At 42.9% G+C, this 22,206-nt stretch overlaps 1 protein-coding gene across 1 annotated transcript in view; it reads right to left on the minus strand.

Moving 5' to 3' along the window:
• Positions 1–648: 648 nt before the first annotated feature.
• EFCAB8 (EF-hand calcium binding domain 8) overlaps positions 649–22,206 on the minus strand; it is an 85,771-nt gene continuing 64,213 nt past the window's right edge. Inside the window, exons 22-27 of the mRNA XM_023742353.1 lie at positions 18,913–19,081; positions 4,842–4,962; positions 3,426–3,630; positions 3,237–3,335; positions 1,822–2,159; positions 649–721 (exon numbers count right to left, since the gene is read on the minus strand). Coding sequence (XP_023598121.1) covers positions 649–721; positions 1,822–2,159; positions 3,237–3,335; positions 3,426–3,630; positions 4,842–4,962; positions 18,913–19,081 — 1,005 coding nt within the window. The remainder of the gene's footprint in view (positions 722–1,821; positions 2,160–3,236; positions 3,336–3,425; positions 3,631–4,841; positions 4,963–18,912; positions 19,082–22,206) is intronic.

The following is a 22,206-nucleotide window of genomic DNA, read 5'->3' on the forward strand; positions in this document are numbered from 1 at the left end:
GACTGAGCAATGGCCTGAGGGGTGAGCTGTGTAGGTCATGGCCCTGCAAATTCCCTTCGTCCCTGCAGGCCTCATTGTCCTGGGCCTGGCTTTGATGGCTCTGCCAGGGAAGGGGCCACCCCAGCTGCAGACCCCACCCCTGCAGAAGCTAGCATTCTCAGAGGGGAGCCTCCCATGGGAGCAGCCAGGCCAGGGCTCCTAGAGAGAGCAAGGCCTCAGCCAGCCAAGCGTCCACCTGAGGCCCTGACTGAGTGGAGGGCGCTCTTCCTGAGGGGTGGCAGGAGTCCTTTCCATATACCTCTCTGGGTTGCTGTAAGGCTCAAATGCAGCAGGAAGCCAAGTGGTCCCCAAGAAGAACCCAGGGTGAAGCAGATGGTTCTGGGCAAGAAGGGGGCAGAGTGGCTGAAGAGTCTCGGCTATGGTGCTCGGACCCAGGTCTGACCAGCATGCCTGGGCCAGACCCACAGCTCCTGTACTGCAGGAGAGCCATTCTCCACGCCCCACCTCCTGCACTGCAGGCCCCTACAGCTCAGGTAACGTCCTGGTCATTCAAGTGGATCTACGGGGGGGACAATATTGGGGTACAGCATGCAAATGTAGTTGGCCTCAATAACCCCTGGCTCCTGGGTACCCCCTGGTCTTGGACGCTCAGATGATAGAGTTTCCACCATGGTGTAGAGAGGACAGTGGCACCAGGAAGGAGGTGATGTAGGGGAACTCCCTGCCAGAGAGGAAGAGGGAAGCCCATCCCTCCCTCCCTGTGAAGTGTGAAAGGGAGATGGAACTGGGGGTGGAGAGAAAGAAGCCACACATACACCCCTCAGGACCAAGTGTGGGGACACTGAGAAGGTTACAGAGACCCCTGAGAATGCAAGGCCTGTAACCCTTCTCCCTACCCCCTCACCCACGCGCTAGGAAGCCTGCATCTAACATGGCAGCATGGTCAAATGTCGCGTAGAATTGACAGGCTGCTCTGACTCTCCAGGCCACAGGTGATGAGTGGAAGACCCGGAAACAGATGTCTCGGTGGTGAGAGGGCTGGCAGCCCAGCAGAGGCCTGGGTGGGGTGCCTCTGGGCCAGAGGATTACAAGTCTGGTGGGGAGCCATGAGCCCCGAGAGAATGAGCTATTGACCACACAACTGTCTCCCTTGCACAAGGGCCAGAACAGTGTGTGAACACAAGCTGCCTGGCAGTGATGGCGCACAGAAAGAGCAGAAGTAGAAGCCAAACAGCCACTGCTGCCAAAGACCTGCTGGGCCTCGCTCTTCCTGTGAGACCAAACCAAGTTTCGGAGCCAGCCAGCTCGTCCCAGCAGCGTGGCCCACTTCCCACATCAGCATAGGGCCTCGAAGCCCCTGCCCTGGAGCTGCAGCCTGTCACCTGCAAACAGTGCACCCAGGTCTCCTGGGGGAGGGACTGTCCTCTCTGTGTCCCACCCAGGGCCTTGCCAGGGCAATGTGACCTGGTCTTTGAGACGTGGGCTCCCTGGCCTGGACACACAGCCCAACCTCACTGCCTGTGGTACTCCAACATCTGAAAAAAATTTTTTCTCCTGGCTTCTGGCAAGGAGCCAGAAAGAAGACAGGTCAGCTTCACAGAGAGGCAGCGAGGGAAGGCCCACCCCCTCCTGGGCCTAGCAGGGTGTCACCAGCAATGGCAGGACCCCATAAGCCTGATCATCCTGCTGCAGGACTGGAGAGAAGGGGTGGGGGGCACCTCAGAACTTCACACGGAAGCGCTTCTTCACGGAGGACACAAAGGTGGCCCTCGGAGGCTCTGGGTGATGCTCAAGGGCAGAGGCAACAGACAGGTTGCCGACCTTTGCGAGATGGACTCAGACTCCTGGGACAGAACCGAGAGGGTGGACTGGGCTGTGAAGGCTGACCAGGGCCTCAGCGAGGACTGGAGCCTTAGGGAAGTGGGCGAGGCTGATGGGGAGAGCAAGACAGAGGCTGGAGAGGTGGCCACAGGCATGCTGGTGCAGGGGTTGGGCGCAGTCTGCTCCCTGTTGTGCTCCAAGCCCTTCCCGAAGTGGTAGGGCATCATGAAACCATGATGGCCTGGCTGGTCTCCAATCTTGAATACCGTGGAAAAGTCAGGCTGCTTGGTGGGCATCAGGTCATTGAAGTGCAAGCTTTGGTAGACTGGAGGTGAGATCTGTGGGGTACAGAGCAGGGGAGCATGGAATGGGGGGGGACCTGTCAGAGCCAAGAGCATCCGGGCCAGGAGCAGGCTCACAGGGAGGATGGGGCCAAGGCAAGGCTTCTCCCTTCAACAAGACCCTGAGGTCTCCCCAAGTGAAAGAAGTCTCCAGATACCAGGTTACTGCTAACGAAGCAGCCTGTGGGATCCGCCAGCCTGTTTGCACCAGGCCCGTCCTCAGCCCCTTCTCTAGACACACTCATCTGGTGCAAAACCCATTAAGGTCAGCACCAGGACTGTCCCCATCTTAGAACAAGGACTCAAGCTGGACCCTAGTGGGGCTCAGGAGCACTGAGCTCCTCGACATGCTCCTTCCTCTCTGTTAGCATCGCCAAGCTGGGCCTGAGGCCCACCTGTGGGAATGGGGCAGGGATGCCGAGTGAGCGACCCCTCTCCCCAGCCCAGACGAGGAGTCCTATGAGGAAGTGGCATTTGCATTATCTTGCTTATTTCTAGTCCCCACCACTGGGGGAGTGTGGGGAGCTCCCATAATCCCTCTATGGAACATGAAGAAAGCAAGGTTGGGAGAAGTTGGGATCTGCCCAGGCAGGAGTCAGGGTGGGACTCCAACTTGGCCTTTCCCTCTTTCACACCCAGAGGAAAGCCACTCTCTTTCCACTCACTCATTGCTTACTTGCTGTGTGCCTTGCACCAGGAGACCCCGTGTCTGCTCTTGAGTAGACCACAGTAGTGGGAACACAAACAAGGGCTGTAAATACACTAGTAAGCAAATGAATAGCTGCAGACTATATGGTAAATGCTTTGAAGGCTACAGACAGGCACCAGGCCCAAGGAGGACTCACTCCCAGAGGCCCAATGAGGTTTATCCTCAAGAACAAAACCTGTCACTGTGGCCTCAACCAGGGCCTTATCAAACCAGCCAGTCAGACCAGCTACATCCCAGAACTGTCTGTTGCCCAGAATCCTGTTAAAGGGTGGATATTCCTGTCACCCCCACATGGACACAAGGGTGGCCACCGGTGGAGATGGCTACAGGCGCAGCATCTTGGACAGCCACTGATACCGCCTTACCTGATGCTTTATGCAGGCATACTGCACATTGGTGGACAGAAGCTCGGGACTCCGCGACCGTTCCTTGGGCTTATATGCTGCTCCCAAAACTTTGCTCACCTGCAGGAGTCACAGGCCAGAGTGAAGGCTCAGGGTTGAGGCTTGGGGGTCCCATTCCCCCCCCCCCACACATCTCCCACCCAGCCTAACCTGCTTGTCCTTGGACTCCCAGTTGCGCCAGCTGTTCTCAATGTCTTCTAGGGAGTACTCTCTACCCCAAGGTGACATCACGGCCATCCTCTGCAGCTTGGCCCAAGCCTCAGCCTCCATGTCTTCCTTCCCATGCAGGAAGTTCATCAGCACAACCTGCTCCCGCCGCTGGTAGGCCAGGGCCTCAGCAAGATCCCGCTCCTCCCTGCCATGAGGGGATTTCCTTTACAAGATCTCCTCCCCCTGGGAGGCAGGGTGGACCTCACAGGAACCCCAAGAGGGTCTCCTCATCCTAGGCCTGATTCTCTCCAACCTTCTCATCCCTCCCTCATGGCCATACTGTCCAGGGCCCATCATTGAGCAAGTGTTCAATTAACATTGTTAAATCCCACATTAAACTAGCCCCCAGCAAGTCCTGTGACCATTCCCACCACCCCTGAGCTCTCCTTCATGGAGGCCTGACACCCCTTCCATCTACCCACTCCATTTTGGGCTTACCTGGGCCTCATCTTGTGGAACATGTAAACATGCTCTTCCTCCTAGGAAACCCTACCTCCAACTTGTGTGATACTCATCCACACGACTGTCAGGGTATATCCCTGACAGGGAGCATAGGAGCCACAAAGACTCTGTGGTTGCCTGGCAAACTCCTACTTATACATCAAAACCCAAATCTCCTCTCGTACGACACCCTGCTTATTTGATCCACCCGATCAGTGGATTGTCCTCTGAGCCATCCCTGTTCTTAATACTCTCATCACTTATCACATAGAACTGCAGTCATGAGTTTGCATGTCCGTCTCTCCAAGTGGACTGAGTTCTCTGAGGCAGGACTGGTGTCTGGATTATACTGGATCTCTAGAACCTAGCACAGGGTCTGACAGTCAGCAGGACCTCAATAAATATTTTTGAATGAACTAAAATTATTTGAGACTTGGTCAGGAATGAGGGTGGGGTGTAGACTGGGGAGGAACTTGTAGGGGAAGGAGCAAGTAGCAAGCAGCCTGCTCTTCCTCATGAATCAGAAAAATAGCACAAGTGTGTGCTTGGGACCAGAGCTCTGGGAAGGGGCCTCTGGCTACTTAGAAATGGCCTCTGCAGGTAAGCCTTCCCTGGAAAATATGAGCCTTGCTGTAGGCAGGACCCAATCTAAGAACTTGGGTTTTTGTATTTTCCTCCTTTTACTGTTCAATCTTTCAATTGAGCTGGGGTAGAACAGGGCCTCAGGCCCTCAAGCCATAGATGCCATCTGTGGAGTAAAGCTGTCTACAGGCCTCGAGTCTCCAGCATTCTGAGGGCTCTCACCCACCATGCTCAGGACCACCCAACCCAGATGCAGGCTTCCTGGGACCTTGGGAAACTCTCAGCATCCCCCTCTTCAGGCTAGAGAAGACCAGGTAGGCTGTGATAACTCACCGAAACTCTGGCTGGGAGACCTTCGGAATGGCATCCTGGGAGTCAGCCATCTCCTCCTGTTCATGATCACCATCCAGCTTGGCATCCTGCAGTCTGCTCCAAACACTCAAGCCAAATGTCCCTGAGATTTAAACAGAACCTGCTCAGTAAAAGGGACTGGCATACCCGCCTCCTCTGCCCCTCTGCTCCTTACCTTCCATCCTCAAGAGTCAACCAGTGACCCCTTATGCCCAGACCCAGCCCACATATCCATCCAAATATTGACTGCCCACTATATGCCAGGCATTACACTGGATACTCGATATCTGGAGAAATCATATACCAGGCCCAGGGGATTCCTGGAGCATAGGCCTAAAGCATCCTGCCCCAAGTGTGGGGTGAGATGGGGACAGTAACTATGGCAATGTCTGAATGATCCTCTTTCGAGCTTTAAGTAGCTCATGTATAAAATGACAATGGCATAAAATGACACGACGTCCATTAGATGTGAGGTGTTTTGTTTTGTTTTATGGAGGGAGAAGGAGCTGCTAGAGTAGAAAGTAGGTAGTGAGAATAGAGAAATAAGAGTCCTATTTCCAGGCAGGGTATAGTAAGTAGTGGTAGGCCACTTTCCTACGGCAAAATTAAAAAAAAAAAAAAAAAGATACATAACAAAGTCTTATTTTTCAAGTCATTGTAGAGCTGTAGCTAAAGAGAATTAGATGAACTAAAAGTACAGAGAGGGAAGAGTCCTTCCAAGATGGACTGAGATGAGGAGGTGTTTTCCTCACTGGGGGAATTTCCATCTGGACACAGGCTGAGTGAGAATCAGACTTGGCTTAGGTAAAAGGAATCTACTGGAAGGAAGAGAAACCAGCAGAGCTTCTGACGTCCATGCTGACTGCCATGATGGATTAAATATAGTGGAGTTCCAAATGCACTGAGGAGACTGGTATCCTGGGGGTTGGGCTGGAAAGGCAGAGTAAGATCATTGGGAGACAGAGTCCTGCTGGAGGGAGAAGTCTGCAACAAACAAGAGATTTCACCCTGAGACATATGAAGAAAGAGGTGAACTGAGTCCACCTAAAGCTCTAATCCAGCCCTGACCCAGCTCAATTCCTGATTGGATTGAGGTAATCAGCCCTTTACAGAGTAAAGAGCAAATGCTCTAGGGAGAAATAACATCAAGTTCAGTCTCTACAACGCTTTTATACACAAAGTCTAAGAAAAATTTTTAAGTATTAAAAAACCAAACCAGTTACTGTCAAGTTGATTCTGACTCAGTGACCCTGTATGTTGCAAAGTAGAACTGCATTCCACAGGGTTTTCAAGGCTGTGACCCTTCAGAAGCAGGTTGCCAGAACTTTCTTCCAAGGTCCTTCTAGGTGGGTTTGAACCTTCAACCTTTCAGTCAGTAGTAGAGCACTTAACTGTTTGTGTCACCCAGGGACTCCTTTTTTAAGTATAAGATATGTGAAAAGGCAAAGAAGTGTAACCAGTAATCAAAAGAAAAAAACAGGCATTAAAAGCAGATCCAAAAATGATTCAGGCATTGGAGTTAACAGATAAAGACTTAAATAACTACTATAAATAATTTTATATACAATAAAGGAAAATGTGAACAAAATGGGTGAAAAAAATTCAACAGAGAATTAGAATCTATAGGAAAGAATCAAATGGACATTCTGGAACTAAAAAATACAATATCTGAAAATTTAAAAGAATTGAATGGATTTAATAGCAGGCTGCATACAAAAGAAGACAGGACTAGTGAACCTGAAGGTAGGTCAGGAGAAAATATCCAAACTGGAGTACAGAGAGGGGGAGAAAAAAATGGAAAGAACAGAATAGTACATGAGAGACATATGAAACAAAGTCAAATGGTCTAGCATACATAAAGCCAGAATGCTGCAATGAGAGTAAAGAGAGATGGGACAGAAGCAATACTGAAAAAATAATGTTGGAATTTTTCAAAACTGCCTGACAGAGATTGGAGAAACCCTGAGAGTATGACCCCCAGACACCCTTTTAGCTCAGTAATGAAGTCACTTCCGAGGTTCACCCTTCAGCCAAAGATTAGACAGCCCCATAAAACAAAACAAGACTAATGGGGCACAACAGTCCAGGGACAACAACGAGAAGTCAGGAAGGGACAGGAAAGCTAGTAATAGGGAACCCAAGGTCGAGAAGGGAAAGTGTTGACATGTCATGGGGTTGGTAACCATTGTCATAAAACAATATGTGTATTAACTATTTAATGAGAAACTCTTTGTTCTGTAAAATTCATCTAAAGTATAATAAAAAAAGATTTAATTGACTACAAAATGTAAAAAAAAAAAAATTCTCAAAACTGATGAAAGATCTCAACCCACTGAGTGAAAAAGTTCAATGAACTCCAAGAAGAATAAATACAAATAAAATCACATTTAACCAATCATAGTCAACTGCTGAAAGCCAAAAGCAGCCAGAGAAAAAAGACAAATTACCTTCAAAGGAGCAAAAATACAATTGAAGACTGACTTCTCAGTAGAAACTATGGAAGCCAGAAGACAATGGAATGGTCGCTTTAAAGTGCTGAAACAAAATTGCCAGCCAAGAATTCTATACCCAGCAATATAATCTTAAAATTTTAAGGCAAATTGAAGATGTTTTCAGATAACTAAAAGCTTAAAGAATTTATCATTGGTATATTGACACTGTAAGAAATACCAAAGGAAGTTCTTCAGGCTGAAGGAAAATAATTCCAGACAGAAGCAAAGGGTACCAGAAATGATCAACATGTGGGTAATTATGGAAGGAAACTGTTTAAAGCAACATTAATAACAATAACCTGTGGGAAGACATAGATATGTAGAAGTGAAATATGTGACATAATAGTACAAACAGCAGGGATGGGGAAATGTAACGTTCTTACTTAGCAAGTGGTACTAGGTCAAGAGTGCATATTATGATCTCTTGGGTAACTACTAAAAGAATAATACAGAAAGATATGATTAAAAATCTAATGGAGTAGAAAAACAGAATAATTTTTAAAATACTTGATTAGTCCAAAAGAGGGCAGAAAAGGAGGAATAAAGGAAAAAAAACAGATGGAATAAACAGAAAACAAGCAACAAGAGGGCAGACTTAAACCCAATGCATAAATAATTATATTTAAATGGACTAAGCATCCAATTAAAAGATAACGATTATCAGAGAGAATGAATAAAAAAGACTCTATTAAATGCTGTTTACAAGAGACACATTTAAATATAGGGACATAGACAGGTTGAAAGTTTCTTTAAAATTGGAAAATAGAGAAACAACCATTTTCCCTCCCTTCTTTTAGGCTGACAGTATGTACCTGTGTGTGAGGTCAGGACACTGAGCAGAAGACAGATGGCTGGTGTTTGGAGGGAGAAGGAAGGCTCTCAACCCTCTTCTCAAGCCCTTCTTGGGTCCTCCCCAAGAACAGATCATTTGCAAATCTGAATAGGTTGGACTCTAGAATACTGTGTGGGCCACATTTGTTAGTGAAATGGGATCACTTGTTTAAAATGCACATGGAAGAAGCACACAGATGAGTGTGCGTGAGTGCTCTCACCTCTGGTCTCTAGTGGCCAGCTGTGGTAAGATTTGGATTTGTTAAGTGGTATTTTGATTTCCCACTGGCCACCTTCCCTTGTGGAAGGATGGGTATCTGGGACAAAGAAGGTTTCAGATATTTGAGAGTCCTCGGACATAATATAATAAAATTCTATCAAGGACTAAATTAAAATGTGGCATCTGAAGGCAGTGGTCCTTTGTCACTATTTTTGGGGAAAAATAAAGATAGGTCCAGTCAAGATAGATCAGATAAACACACATATACACTCCAACACTCCACTCTAAACATAGTGAAGCATTGACTGTGGAGAAAAAAAGAGCTTGTTTTTAATATTACAGCCTAGCTCCAAGCAAGAAAAGCAAATATCCAAGTGCCAGAAATAAAAAGGGAACCCAGAACTGTAGCGGAGATAGTGATTTGAAACCAAAAAGCCCGCTGGAGGACCAAGATCAGAGATACAACTTGAGGGGAAAACTGTATGAATTTACTAAAATTCATCCAACTGCACACTTTAAAATGAGTGAAGTATAGTGTATGTATTATACCTTAGTAAAGCTGTGGAAAGTCGGTAAATTTTTAAAAACTAAGCAGTAGCTAGACACACCTAAATAGATAACAAATAAGTTGGGAAATACATCTAGTATCACCCAAAATACAGCATACAGATCAATAATACAGGAAATATGAAAGAGAAGGCAAGAGTCAGAGAAGATAAAAAATTCCAATATGTCTCAAAGGCATTCCGGCAGAGGTGCTATTTGGAGATAATGGCTGAGAATGTTGCTTAATTGAAGACTTAAAAGGTTTAAAATTTTAAAATCACATTAGGCCAGAGAAATAAATTCACACCTACACAAACTATAGTCAAACTTCAAAATAGCTAGGATAAAGTGATAATCATAAAAGCTACCAGAGAAAAAGCTTGATTACCTCCAAAGGAACTACAACCACACTGGCCACAGATTTGTTTTAAACATTATACCAGAATGTAACAGAAAATCAGGTTCAGCTGAGAATTCTGTATCCACCTATAAAATGGTAGTAGTAGTAGTAGTAGCATCAGAACCTGTCTAACTTCAGGGGGAATAAGAATTACCATCAGCCCAAGGAAGATTCCTATGAGGTGGAGGTCAGACACATCTCCCCTCTCCAACCCTTTCACCAATTTCTGACAGCAGCCGTTCTCCCCACAGCACTCTCTACTTCTTTGCTGTGTTCGATAATCTGTTGCAATGGCCACACAGAACTCACAGACCATACTTACTGTTAAGTGGTTTATTAAGGAAGTAACAGACTGCAACTCAGGATTAGGATTAGGAAGCACGTAAGCAAAGTCTCCCTTCTTCAGTGCAGGACAGCTCTCTCAGCTCCTCATGGCCATGCAGGCCTCCTCTCAGCCTCCTCAGGACGGGCCTCTTCTCGGGGCCCTGAGGACAGGCTCCTTTTGGCCCTACCATCTGTCACCACGGATTGTGCCACTGGGCCCCTTCCGGGCCTATCACTGTCTTCAGAGTTACAGCCCTTGACCCACATTACAGCCCTTTTAGGAGGTTCCTTGCCTCCTCTCTCTCTCTCTGTGCTTCTTCTTTCTGCTTTCTTCCTCCTGCTTCTTCCTGCTGCTTCTCTTCCTGCTTCTTTCCATCTGAAAAACCTCTGTGGGGCTGGCTGCATATATATATAAATATACAAAACCTGATTCCAACTCATAGTGACCCTATAGGACACAGCAGGACTGCCCCATAGGGTTTCCTAGGCTATAAATCTTTATGGAAGCAAACTGCCACATCTTTCTCCCAGGGAGCAGCTGGTGGGTTTGAACCACCAACCTTTCAGTTAGCAGCTGAGCGCTTTAGCCACTCCACCACCAGGGCTCCTCAATATATATATACAACTGCTTGTTGATTTCAAGGCATGGCCCCTCCCAACAGGGGGCCACCAACTAACCAATTCCCTCTCAGTAGGCCACAGAGACTTCATTTGCATAGTAGTCTACAGATGCTTCATTTGCATAGTCTATTGACCAATCCCTGCAAGGAGCATACCCATCACAGGGCAGCCAGCAGCCCAGGGTTATGCAAAATGTATCAAACCATCTTGTTTACAGCTTATCCAGGAAATGTCAATCAACCTGGACAAAAGTAACAAACCCTCTGGAGTTGAAACTAGGGCCAAAAGTAACTCCTCAGGGCTTTGAGGAAAAATCTCTCAAACTGCTTTTCCGAAGAACCAAGGCAAAAGGCCACATAAAGGAACTCATTTCACCACACCACCTGTCTTAGTTATCTACTGCTGCTATAACAGAAATACCACAAGTGGATGGCTTTATCAAACAGAAGTTTATTTTCTCACAGTTTAGGAGGCTAGAAGTCAGAATTCAGGGTGCCAGCTCCCAAGGAAGAATTTCTCTGTAGGTTCTGGTGGAAGGTCCTTGTCGTCAATCTTCCCCTGGTCTAGAAGCTTCTCAGTGCAAGGACCCCAGGTTCAAAGGACGTAGTCCCCTCCTGGTTCTTCATTCTTGGAGGCATGAGGTCCCCCTCCTCTCTGCTCTCTTCTCTCTTTTATATCTCAAAAGAGATTGACTCAACATACAACCTAATACTGTAGATGGAGTCCTGCCTCATTAACACAACTGCCTCTAATCCTGTCTCACTACCATCATAGAGATAGGATTTACAACAGATAGGAAAATCACACCAAATCACAAAATGGTAGACAACCACACAATACTGGGAATCATGGCCTAGCCAAGATGACACATTTTGGGGGGACACACTTCAACCCATGACACCACCTAAACCATTATTTGAGAGCAGAAGTGAAATAAAGACATTTTTCAAACATACAAAGACCAGGAGAGTTTAATATTTTCAGTTTCTTGGTGGAAGAACCATTAAAGTATGTACTTCAGGAAAAAGAAAATTAAACCTTGGAATAAAATGCAAGAACAAATAATGATGGAAAATTGATAAAACATGTTAGTAAATTTTTATAAGTATTGCCTGTAAACAACATATTTTCTATATTTAAAAAAAAGGCAGAATATTAGACAAAAATATGGAAGGCAAAAAGGGGAAGTTCAAAAGACGTTGCTTACTCAGGTCCTTGCCTTGATCCAGCAAAAAGTAAAGACATTAACTTTAGTCTTTCTTATAAGAATATAATGTTCAGCACAGATAATAAAAATACAGAGTTAACCCCTAAAAACATAAGAAAATGCATACTGTTTTCCAAACTGGTAAAGGTGGAGGGGGTAGTTAGAGAAAAGTAATCAATATAATGAAATGCAGAAAGAGGGAACAGGGCAAAAAAAAAAAAAAAAGCATGACAAGCATAAATATAAAAGAAAATGATAGAAGTAAATCCAATTATATGAAAAATTATCATTTGAAGTAACCCGAAGTGGAAAATAAAAAAATAACAAAGACACACTCGATTTTTCCACTTCCATTAACGGTGGAGTAGCTTGTCACAGACTACCAGCCCACAGGGAATAACTAGAAAAGCTAGACAAAATTGGATAAAGTTCGAAGGCAATGGAGAGCTAACATGGTAGCCAGAACTTGAGGGGCCAGAATCCTGAAGGGAAGTACACTCAAGTGAGCCAAACATTCTACATTACACTTGCTGGTTCAAAAGCACCAGGGGAGCCTAGAAGCTAAGAAGACAAGCAAAAAGTGGCAGCTATAAGACTAGGCAGCCAAACTAGGCAGGCCTCCATCAGTCTCATGGGGGCCTGGCTTGACAAGGTAGAGGAAGCCTGCTAAACACTCTAGGTATCCAAATGAGACCTTGGAAGGGCTGTCCCACAGAAGAAAGTGTAAACATGAATTAGACTGGTCATCACATAAAAGTCTAGAATCCAGCTTCAAACCAGCTCCACTGCAGACAGGATTGAGGTGTCTGCCTTTACTCTGCCCGCCAGAAGCAAAGTAAATCCTCTCTGGACCTATAATATTAGCCAGAGCCTCAAATTACCTCTAATTTTCTATACATAGTAATGTCCTGTATTCAATAAAAAATAACAAACAGGGCAGAACACAAGGTCAAAGGAAGTAAAAGCAAGGTAAATTATATCAATATAACCACTCCAACTGTCTTAGTCATAGTGCTGCTATAACAGAAATACAAGTAGATGGCTTTAACAAAGAGAAATTTATTTTCTCAGTCTAGTAGGCTAGAAGTCTAAATTCAGGGCATCAGCTCCAGGGGAAGGCTTTCTGTTGGCTCTGGAGGAAGGTCCTTGTCATCACTCTTCCCTTGGACTAGGAGCTTCTCTGCGCAGGAACCCCAGGTCCAAAAGACATGCTGTGCTCCCAGTGCTTCTTTCTTGGTGGTATGAGGTCCCCCCCTCTCTACTCCTTTCCCTTTCATCTCTTGTAACCTAAAAGGTGGTACAGGCCACACCCCAGGGAAACTCCCTTTACATTGGATCAGGGATGTGACCTTAGTAAGGGTGTTACCATCCCACCCTAATCCTCTTTAACATAAAATTACAATCACAAAATGGAGGACAACTACACAATACTGGGAATCACGGCCTAACCAAGTCAACACATATTTTTGGGGGATAAATTCAATCCATGACACCAACCTTCTTTTGATTAGTGTTCGCAGGGAAAATATTTTTCCAGTATTTACTTTGAGCCTGTATTTGTACTTTTATATTTAAAGTGGGTTTCTTGTAGGCAGCTTATAGTTGTATCTCGCTTTTTTTATTCAATCTAACAACCTCTGCCTTTTAATTGGTGTGTTTAGACCATTTACATTGAAGGTGATTATTGATACGTTGTTGTTGTTGTTGTTATTAAGTACCATCAACTCATACTGACCCTATGCACAACAGAGCAAAACACTGCCCAGTCCTGCACCATACTCACAATCATTGCTATGCTTGAGTCCATCATTGCAGCCACTGTGTCAATCCATCTCATTGAGGATCTTCCTCTTTTTCGATGACCCTCTACTTTACCAAGCATAATGTCCTTCTCCAGGGACTGGTCCCTCCTGATAACATGTCCAAAGTATATAAGACAAAGTCTTACCATCCTTGCTTCTAATGAGCGCTTTGGCTGTACTTCTTCCAAGACAGATGAGTTTGTTCTTCTGGCAGTCCATGGTATATTCAATATTCTTCGTCAACACCATAACTCAAAGGCATCAATTCTTCTTCAGTCTTCCTTATTCACTGTCCAGCTTTTGCACACATAAGAGGCCACTGAAAATACCATGGCATGTGTCAGGCATACCTTAGTACTGAAAGTGACATCTTTGCTTCTTAACACTTTAAAGAGGTCTTTTGCAGCAGATTTGCCCAATGGAATACGTCATTTGATTTCTTGACTGCTGCTTCCTTGGATGTTGATTTCGGATCCAAGTAAAATGAAATCTTTGACAACTTCAGTATTTTCTCCATTTATCATGATGTTGCTTATTGGTCCAGTTATGAGAATTTTTGTTTTCTTTATGTTGAGGTATAATCCATACTGAAGGCTGTAGTCTTTGATCTTCATCAATAAGTGCTTCAAGTCCTCTTCACTTTCAGCAAACAAGGCTGTGTCATCTGCATATTGCAGGTTGTTAATGAGTCTTCCTCCAATCCTGATGCCGTATTCTTCTTAATATAGTCCAGCTTCTCAGATTACTTGTTCAGCATACAGATTGAATAAGTATGGTGAAAGGATACAACCCTGATACACACCTTTCCTGATTTTAAACCACGCAGTATCCCCTCGTTCTGTTCTAATGACTGCCTCTTGGTCTATGTACAGGTTCTGCATAAGCACAGTTAAGTGTTCTAGAATTCTCATTCTTTGCAAGATTATCCATAATTTGTTATGATCCACACAGTCAAATGCCTTTGCATGTCAATAAAACACAGGTAAACATCTTTCTGGTATCCTCTGCTTTCAGCCAAGATCCATCTGACATGTTGCAACTGTTTTTGAATTATCTTCAGCAAAATTTTACTTACATGTGATATTAATGATACTGTTCGATAATTTCCACATCTGTCGGATCACCTTTCTTTGGAATGGGCACAAATATGGATCTCTTCCAGTCGGTTGGCCAGGTAGCTGTCTTCCAAATTTCTTGGCATAGACAAGTGAGCACCTCCAGCACTGCATCCCTTTGTTGAAACTTTACAATTGGTATTCCATCAATTCCTGGAGCTTTGTTTTTCTCCAGTGCCTACAGTGAAGCTTGGGCTTCTTCTTTCAGTACCATCAGTTCTTGATCATATGCTACCTCCTGAAATGGTTGAACGTTGAACAACTCTTTTTGGTACAGTCATTCTGTGTATTCCTTCCATCATCTTTTGATGCTTCCTGTGTCACTCAATATTTTTCCCATAGAATTCTTCACTACTGTTACTTGAGCCTTGAATTTAATTTTTTGACAGGCTCAGCATTTTTTTTCACTATTGATATGATTAGAGTTAAATCTACCATCTTAGTTCTGTTTTGTATCTGTCCCATCTGCTCTTTGTTTTCTTTTTCTGCCTTCTTTTGGATTATTTTTTAAACATGATTCCACTTCATCTCCTTTTTTGGCTTCTTATACACTACCTTATTTTGTTTATTGGTAGTTACTCTAGGAGTTACAGTGCACATTTTTAACTTACCACAGACTACCTTCAAGTGATTACACCACTTCAAGCCTAGTATAAGAACTCTTCAGCAGTATGTGTCCATTTCCCTCTCCTGCCTTTCTAATATTATTGTCATATATTTTACTTTTACATGTGTTATAAACCCCAAAATACATTGTTTTTGTTTTTACTTTAAACAGTTATCTTTTAAAGAGATTTATTTAATTTAGGAAAAGTTCTTTTATATTTACTCACATATTTAACATTTCTGCTGTTCTTCATTCCTTTGTGTATACCTCAGTTTCATCTGGTATCACATTCTGTCTGAAGGACTTTACGATTTCTTATAATGTTGGTCCACTGGTGATAAATTCTCTCAGGTTTTGTATGTCTGAAAAAGTCTTTATTTCACCTTTTTTTTTTAAAATCATATTTTATTGTGTTTTTGGTGGTTTACGCAGCAGTTTAGGTGCCCATTCAACAATTTCTATACAAACTGTTCAATGACATCGGTTACATTCTTCACAATGCGTGAACATTCTCATTATTTCCATTCTGGTTGTTCTGTTTCCATTAATCTAGTTTCCTTGTTCCCTTACTTCTCATCTTTGTTTCATCACCTTTCTTTTTTAAAAGATATTTTTGCTAGGTGTGGAATTCTAGGTTTGCTTTTTTTTTTTTTCTTTCAGGGATGTTGCTCCACTGTTTGGCTTACACTGTTTCTATCAAGAAGGCTACTGTCATTATTTTGTTCCTTTTTATGTAATGTATCTTTTCTCCTCTGGCTATTTTTAAGATTTTTCTCTTTACCACTGGTTTTCAGCAATTTGATTATGATATGCCTTGGCATTGTTTTGTTTTTTCATGTTTCTTCTGCCTGTGGATTCTTCAATCTTTTTAGATATGTGGCTTTACAGTTTTCATTAAATTTGGAAATTTTGTCAGTTATTATTTCTTCAATTTTTTTTTATGTCTTCCATCTCTCTATTTCTCTGTTCTCCTTCTGGGATTCTAGTTACATACATGTTAGGCCAGTTGATGTTGTCCCATAGTTCACTCACACTCTTTTTTTTCCTGTGTATTTCTGTTGCTATGTCTTCACATTCAGTAATCTTTTCTTCTATAGTGTCTACTCATCTGCTAATCCCATCCTGTGTATTTTTAATCTCAGACACTGTTATTTTTAATCTCTAAAATCAATTTGGATATTTTTTATATATATTCTATTTCTTAACCATGCTGATGTTTTCCTCTACCTTCCGTAACACATCAAGTATATTTATAACAGCTGCTTTAACATCCTTGTCGACTGTAGTAGAGTGAATAATGGACCCCAAAGATATGAGGTCCTATTTCCTAGAAGCTGTAAATGTTATCTTATTTGAAAAAAGATTCTTTGCAAATATGATTAAGTTAAGGATCTTGAAATGAGGGGATTATCCTAGGTTATTCAGGTGGACCCTAGATGCCATCATAAGTGTCCTTATAAGAGAGACAGGCAGAGGAATATTTAACACCCACTCAGAGAAGAAGGTAATGTGAAGATAGAAGCAGAGACTGGAGTGATGTGGCCACAACCAAGGAATGCCAGCAGCCACTGGAAGTTCAAAGAACCAAGAAAAGGTGTAAAAATGGCTTGATGGTGGTGTCTGACCTGCTCTAACTTCCAAGGAGGAAGGAGAATCAAGATCAGTAGCCCAAGGCTGATTCCTATAAGGCAGAGGTCAAACATGCCTTCTCTCTCCACCATCTTTACCAACTCTGACACCAGCCATCTCTCCCACAGCACTCTCTACTGGATTTGATAATTCATTGCAATGGCCATACGGCACTCACAGACCCTACTCACAATTACGGGGTTTATTAGGGAAGTAACAGTTACAATTCAGGCTCAGGAACATTTAGGATACAGTTCTTCCATTAGGATAGCCTGTAACCAGCTGTGCTCACAGGCACGCCTCTCCTAGCCCTCAGTCTCTGCCCAAAGGCTCTCAGATTTCTCTCTCCATGGGCCAGGAAGCCCACCAAGCTGTCTCCTGCTGTCAGGTCTCTGCTGCTGGGTCTCTTCTTCCTCAGTGGTAGGCTCCTCCCTTTGCTCTGGAATTGGCTCTCTTTTAAGGCAAAAATGACCAATACCGCTGGTAGGCTGCAATTACCCTATCACACAATCATCTGAGTGGGAGTTACAGGACCACAGCTAGAAAGGCCACACAGAAAAGTAATTAATCCACCATAAACAGATTCTTCCCTAGAGCCTCCAGAGGGAGTGCAGCCCTGCCAACACCTTGATTTCAGCCCACTGATATGATTTCAGAATTCTGGCCTCCAGAACTGTGAGAGAATAAATTTCTGTTGTTTTTTTTTAAGCTGCCTAGTTTGTGGTAATTTGTTAAAACAGTCATAGGAAAATAATACTAATCCTATCATTTGTGTAATTTCTGTGTTGGTTTCCATCAATTTTCCTCCTCATTCTGGGTTATACTGCCCTACTTCTTTGCCTGGTTAATTTTTTTTTTTTTTTTTTAATGGATGCCAGATAATTTTACATTGTTGGGTCCTAGGTTTCTTGTTTGTTTGCTTTTTACTCCTTTAAGTATTTTTCGGTTTTGTTCTGGGACTCAGTTAAGTTACCTGGAAATAATTTTATCCTTTTGAGGTTTGCTTTTGACCTTTGTCAGATAAGCGCAGAACAGGCTGAGGCAATATCCTTCTGAGGACTTTCCTAGATGCCCCATGTGTTAGGAGGTCTTTTCACTCTAACTGGTTGACACACTATTCACAGTTCTGGGTGAGCTTCAAAACTTGTCCTGCCTACTCCTTTGTGGTGTTTCTTTTCCCACTCACAGTAGTTTCCTCACCTGCAGTAGTAAGCTAAAGACTTGAGGGGAATCCTCTGCAGAATGCTCTCACACTCTCTCTCTCTCTGCAGTGCCCTCCACTTTGGTACTCTGTCCCATAAATTCTAGCTACCTTGGCCTCTCTGAACTCCAAACTCTGCGTCCTCAGCTTAAAGAAATTGCTAGGCTTTATTTGGGTTTCCCCTCCCCTATAGCCTGGGAACTCTCTATAGGCAATAAACTGGGGCAATGGTCGTACTTTATTTATTTACATTCTCTCAGGGATTAATGTCCTTTACTACCTGTTGTTCAATGTCTGAAAACAGTTTCATACATTTACTTCAGGTGTTTAGTTGTCTCAAGTGACAGTGTAAATCCCGTCCTTGTTACTCTATCATTCTGGAACCAACAGAAATGATGGACAATGGAAACAGACCCAGAGGTAAATCAGATATTGGAAGTATCAGACAAGGACTTTAAAAGAATTTTGATTAATATGTTTAAGAATATAAAGTATAAGATGAAGATTTCACCACAGAACAGGAATAAATTTGAAAATAATTTAAGAGGTTTTTTAAATCCATAAAAGAGCTGAAAATTCAGAGAAATCTAGATGAACTAAATCGGTCTATGTTTACTTTCTGAAAATTCACCAAGCTGTACACTTCCTATTTGTGTACTCTTCTTTATATATGTTATACTACAACAATTAAGATTGTTTTTAAAAAGAGAAAAGAATACACCTTATCAGATTTGTGACTTGCAAAGATATACAAAGTCAAATAATGTTGGGTGGATGGGCGGATGGGCGGATGGGCGGATGGGCGGATGGGCGGATGGGCGGATGGGTAGATGGGTGGATGGGTGAATGGATGATGGATAGCTGGATGAATGAATCAGCAGACTGCTGCATGGACAACTGGATAGACTCACATCCTGTAATACCTTTTGAGCAAAGACAGCTGCCATGGTCTGAATTCCCCTCCTTACAGGGTATAAGACTCATGCCATCTTATGTTCTGACAAAGACGGGGCCAGGAAGAGCCATGGGGCATGGCTGGGTTTCAGTGGGACCCATACCAACAGCATCACCGTCGAGTTTCCAGGCCTTGACATTCCGGTCCAGGCCAGCACTGATAACCATTTGGAAGCTGTCCACATACAGGATGTCTTCCACACTCTCCAAATGGCCCTTCCAGGTAATCAGTAGCTTGGGGGGAGTCAGAGAAATGGTCTGGCCATCCACAACCTATAGGGGACAGTACAGAAAAACTACTTAGACCACCACACAGGCTCATCAGAAAGCATCCAGGACTGGAAGCAGCAGAGGCCAGTGTAAGGACCCTGGGACACAGGCTAGGGTTTTAGTTCTGGACATATTCCCGCATTAACTTCTGGTGACCTTAAGTAGGCCCTGGCACTTCTCCAGGCCTTGCTATATTGTTTATACACATTTGCACACATTATTCCATTCGAACCTCACAACTTTATGGGATGCGTATGACTCTCACCATTTTACAGAGGAGAGAAGTGAGGGTCAGAGACGTTCAGTAGCTGGCCTAAACCCACACAGATAGAAAGTGATGGGGCCAGGACAAGAACCCAGGTCTTTTTGCCTTCTAAAGTTATTCAGTTGGGCATTGGGAGATGAATAGGGAGACTAAGCAGGTAATACATCACATTTTTGTTATTGTTGCTAGGTGCCATCAGGTCAGCTCTGGCTCATAGCAACCTTATGTATAACAGAATAAGCTTCACTTGACTGGAAAATGAGCACAAATAACTATGATCATTTAAAAAAAAAAAAAAACAAGATTAATTAAGGGAGACTTATCCAACCATATTCAAGTATGTTAACTCACAATGATACAAACTATAAATTTACAGAACAATGAAAGGGATAGAGAACTGAGAAACCAAGGCAAATACACATAAATATAAGAGTGGCAGCAAAACTCGTGGTCATAGGAAATGTGACTCAATAGATGGTGCTGAAACACCTGAATAACTATTAACCAAAACACCAAACCAAACCCACTGCTACTGAGTGAGCCCTGGTGGTGCAGTCGTTAAGAGTTCAGCTGCTAGCCAAAAGGTCAGCAGTTCAAAATCCACCAACCACTCCTTGGAAACCCTCTGAGGCAATTCTACTCTGTCCTATAGGGTCACTATGAGTATGAGCTGACTAACTATTAAGAGAAGCTAAATCATTAACTGACATTTTACAACTAAATAAATACTAGAAGGGTTGAAGAATTATTTTTAATGAAACCATAAGATATCTATGAATAGGAAAGTGATAGAAGGCAATGAGAAACATCACAATGGGAAGAAAAACTGACTTGATCACAAAAAATAAAAAGACTGTAACTTAAAAATCACCACAAATGAAATTAAAAGGCAAATGACATTGGGAAATGTTTGAAATACGTATGACAGACAATGGGTTACTATCTTTTAATATATTTTTAAAATAATTATACATCACTTACAAAGGATGGTTACCATATCCATATATCTACGGTCAATTGATTTTTGACAAGGGTGCCAAGTCCATTCAGTAGGGAAAGAATAGTCTTTTCAACAAATAATGGTGGGACAACTGGATCTTCATGTGCAAAAGTATGAAACTGGACCCATACCTCAAATTGTATATGAAAATTAACTCAAAATGGATCAATGACCTAAATATAAGAACTAAAACCACAAAACTCTTGGGAGAAAACATAGGGATAAAGCTTCAAGACCTTTTTTTTGACAATGGAATCTTAGATATAACACCAAAAACACAAGCAGCAAAGCAAAAAATAAATTAAACTTGATCAAAATTATAAATGTTTGTGATCAAAGGACTTTATCAAGAAAGTCAAAAGACAAGCTACAAAATGGGAGAAAATATTTGGGAACCATATATCTGATAAGAGTTTAATATTAGAATATATAAAGAACTCCTACAGCTCAATTTAAAAATGGTCGAAGGACTTGAATAGACATTTCTCCAAAGAAGACAGGCAATGAGCACTTGAACAGATACTCATCATTAGTCACTTAAAAAAAAAAAAGGAGTGGAAAAGAGTGCTGACATGTTGCAGGGATTGCAACCAATGCCACAAAATAATTTGTGTATAAATTTTTTAATGAGAAACTAATTTGTGCTGTAAACTTTCACGTAAAGCACAATAAAATTACAAAAAAAAAGTTGCCATAGAGCTAATTCCTACTCATGGCGACCCCATGTGTATCAGAGTATAAGCGTGATCCATATAACATTTTCAATGATTGATTTTTCAGAAATAGATCACCAGGTCCTTCTTCTGAGGTACCTCTGGGTGAACACAAACCACCAACCTTTCATTTAGTGGCAAGCATTTAACTATTTGCACTACATAGGGACTCCCGTTAGTAGTTGTTGTTCTGTGCCGCAGAGTCAATTCCAACTCATAACAACCCTATAGGATGGAGTAGAACTGCTCTGTAGGGTTTCCTAGGCCGTAATCTCTATGGGAGCAGATCGTCAGGTCTTTTCTCCCGTGGAGCGCTTGTGGGTTCAAACCTCTGACCTTTCAGTTAGCAGCCGAGTGCTTAACCACTGTGCCACCAACACTCCTTCATTAGTCATTAGGAAATTGCAAGCCAAAACCACAATGAGATACCACTTCACCAATTCACCCCTACTAGGATGGCTATTATCAGAAAAAAAGAAAATAACAAGTGTCAATGAGGATGTGGGGAAATTGGAACCCTCATCCATTACTGGTGGGGATGTAAAATGGTGCAGTTGCTGTGGAAAATAGTTTGGGGCTCCTCAAAAAGCTAAACACGGAATTACCATATGACCTAACAATTCCACTACTAGGTATATACCCAAAAGACTTGCAAGCAGGGACTCAAACAGACACTTGTACACCAGTATTCACTGCAACATTATCCACAATATCAAAAAGGTGGAAACAGCCCAAGTACCCATCAGCAGATGAATGGATAAATGCGGTACATCCATACAGTAGAATATTACTTAACCATAAAGAGAAATGAAATTCTGATACATGTTATGACACGGAAAACATTATGCTGAGCCATCCTACACAGCCATAAAAAATAATGTACTGATATGTAAAGGTCTCCAAGATATATTATGAAGAAAAGCAAGATGAGTATCAGTGTATATGCTATGCTACCTTCATGTAAAAATAAGGGGAAAATAACTTAACACATTTATGTTTGAATAAATACTGGAAAAATAACCAAAAATCAACAGAACTGGTTACTTTAAGGAATAAGAAGAACTGGTTTTTGAGGGGACAGGAATAGGAATAAGGCTCCGCACTGTAAGCCTTTTTATATTGCTTGATTTTTTTTTAAACTTTCATTGAT

Source organism: Trichechus manatus, unplaced genomic scaffold, assembly GCF_000243295.1.
Source record: "Trichechus manatus latirostris isolate Lorelei unplaced genomic scaffold, TriManLat1.0 scaffold00008, whole genome shotgun sequence".
NCBI classification, from domain to species: domain Eukaryota; kingdom Metazoa; phylum Chordata; class Mammalia; order Sirenia; family Trichechidae; genus Trichechus; species Trichechus manatus.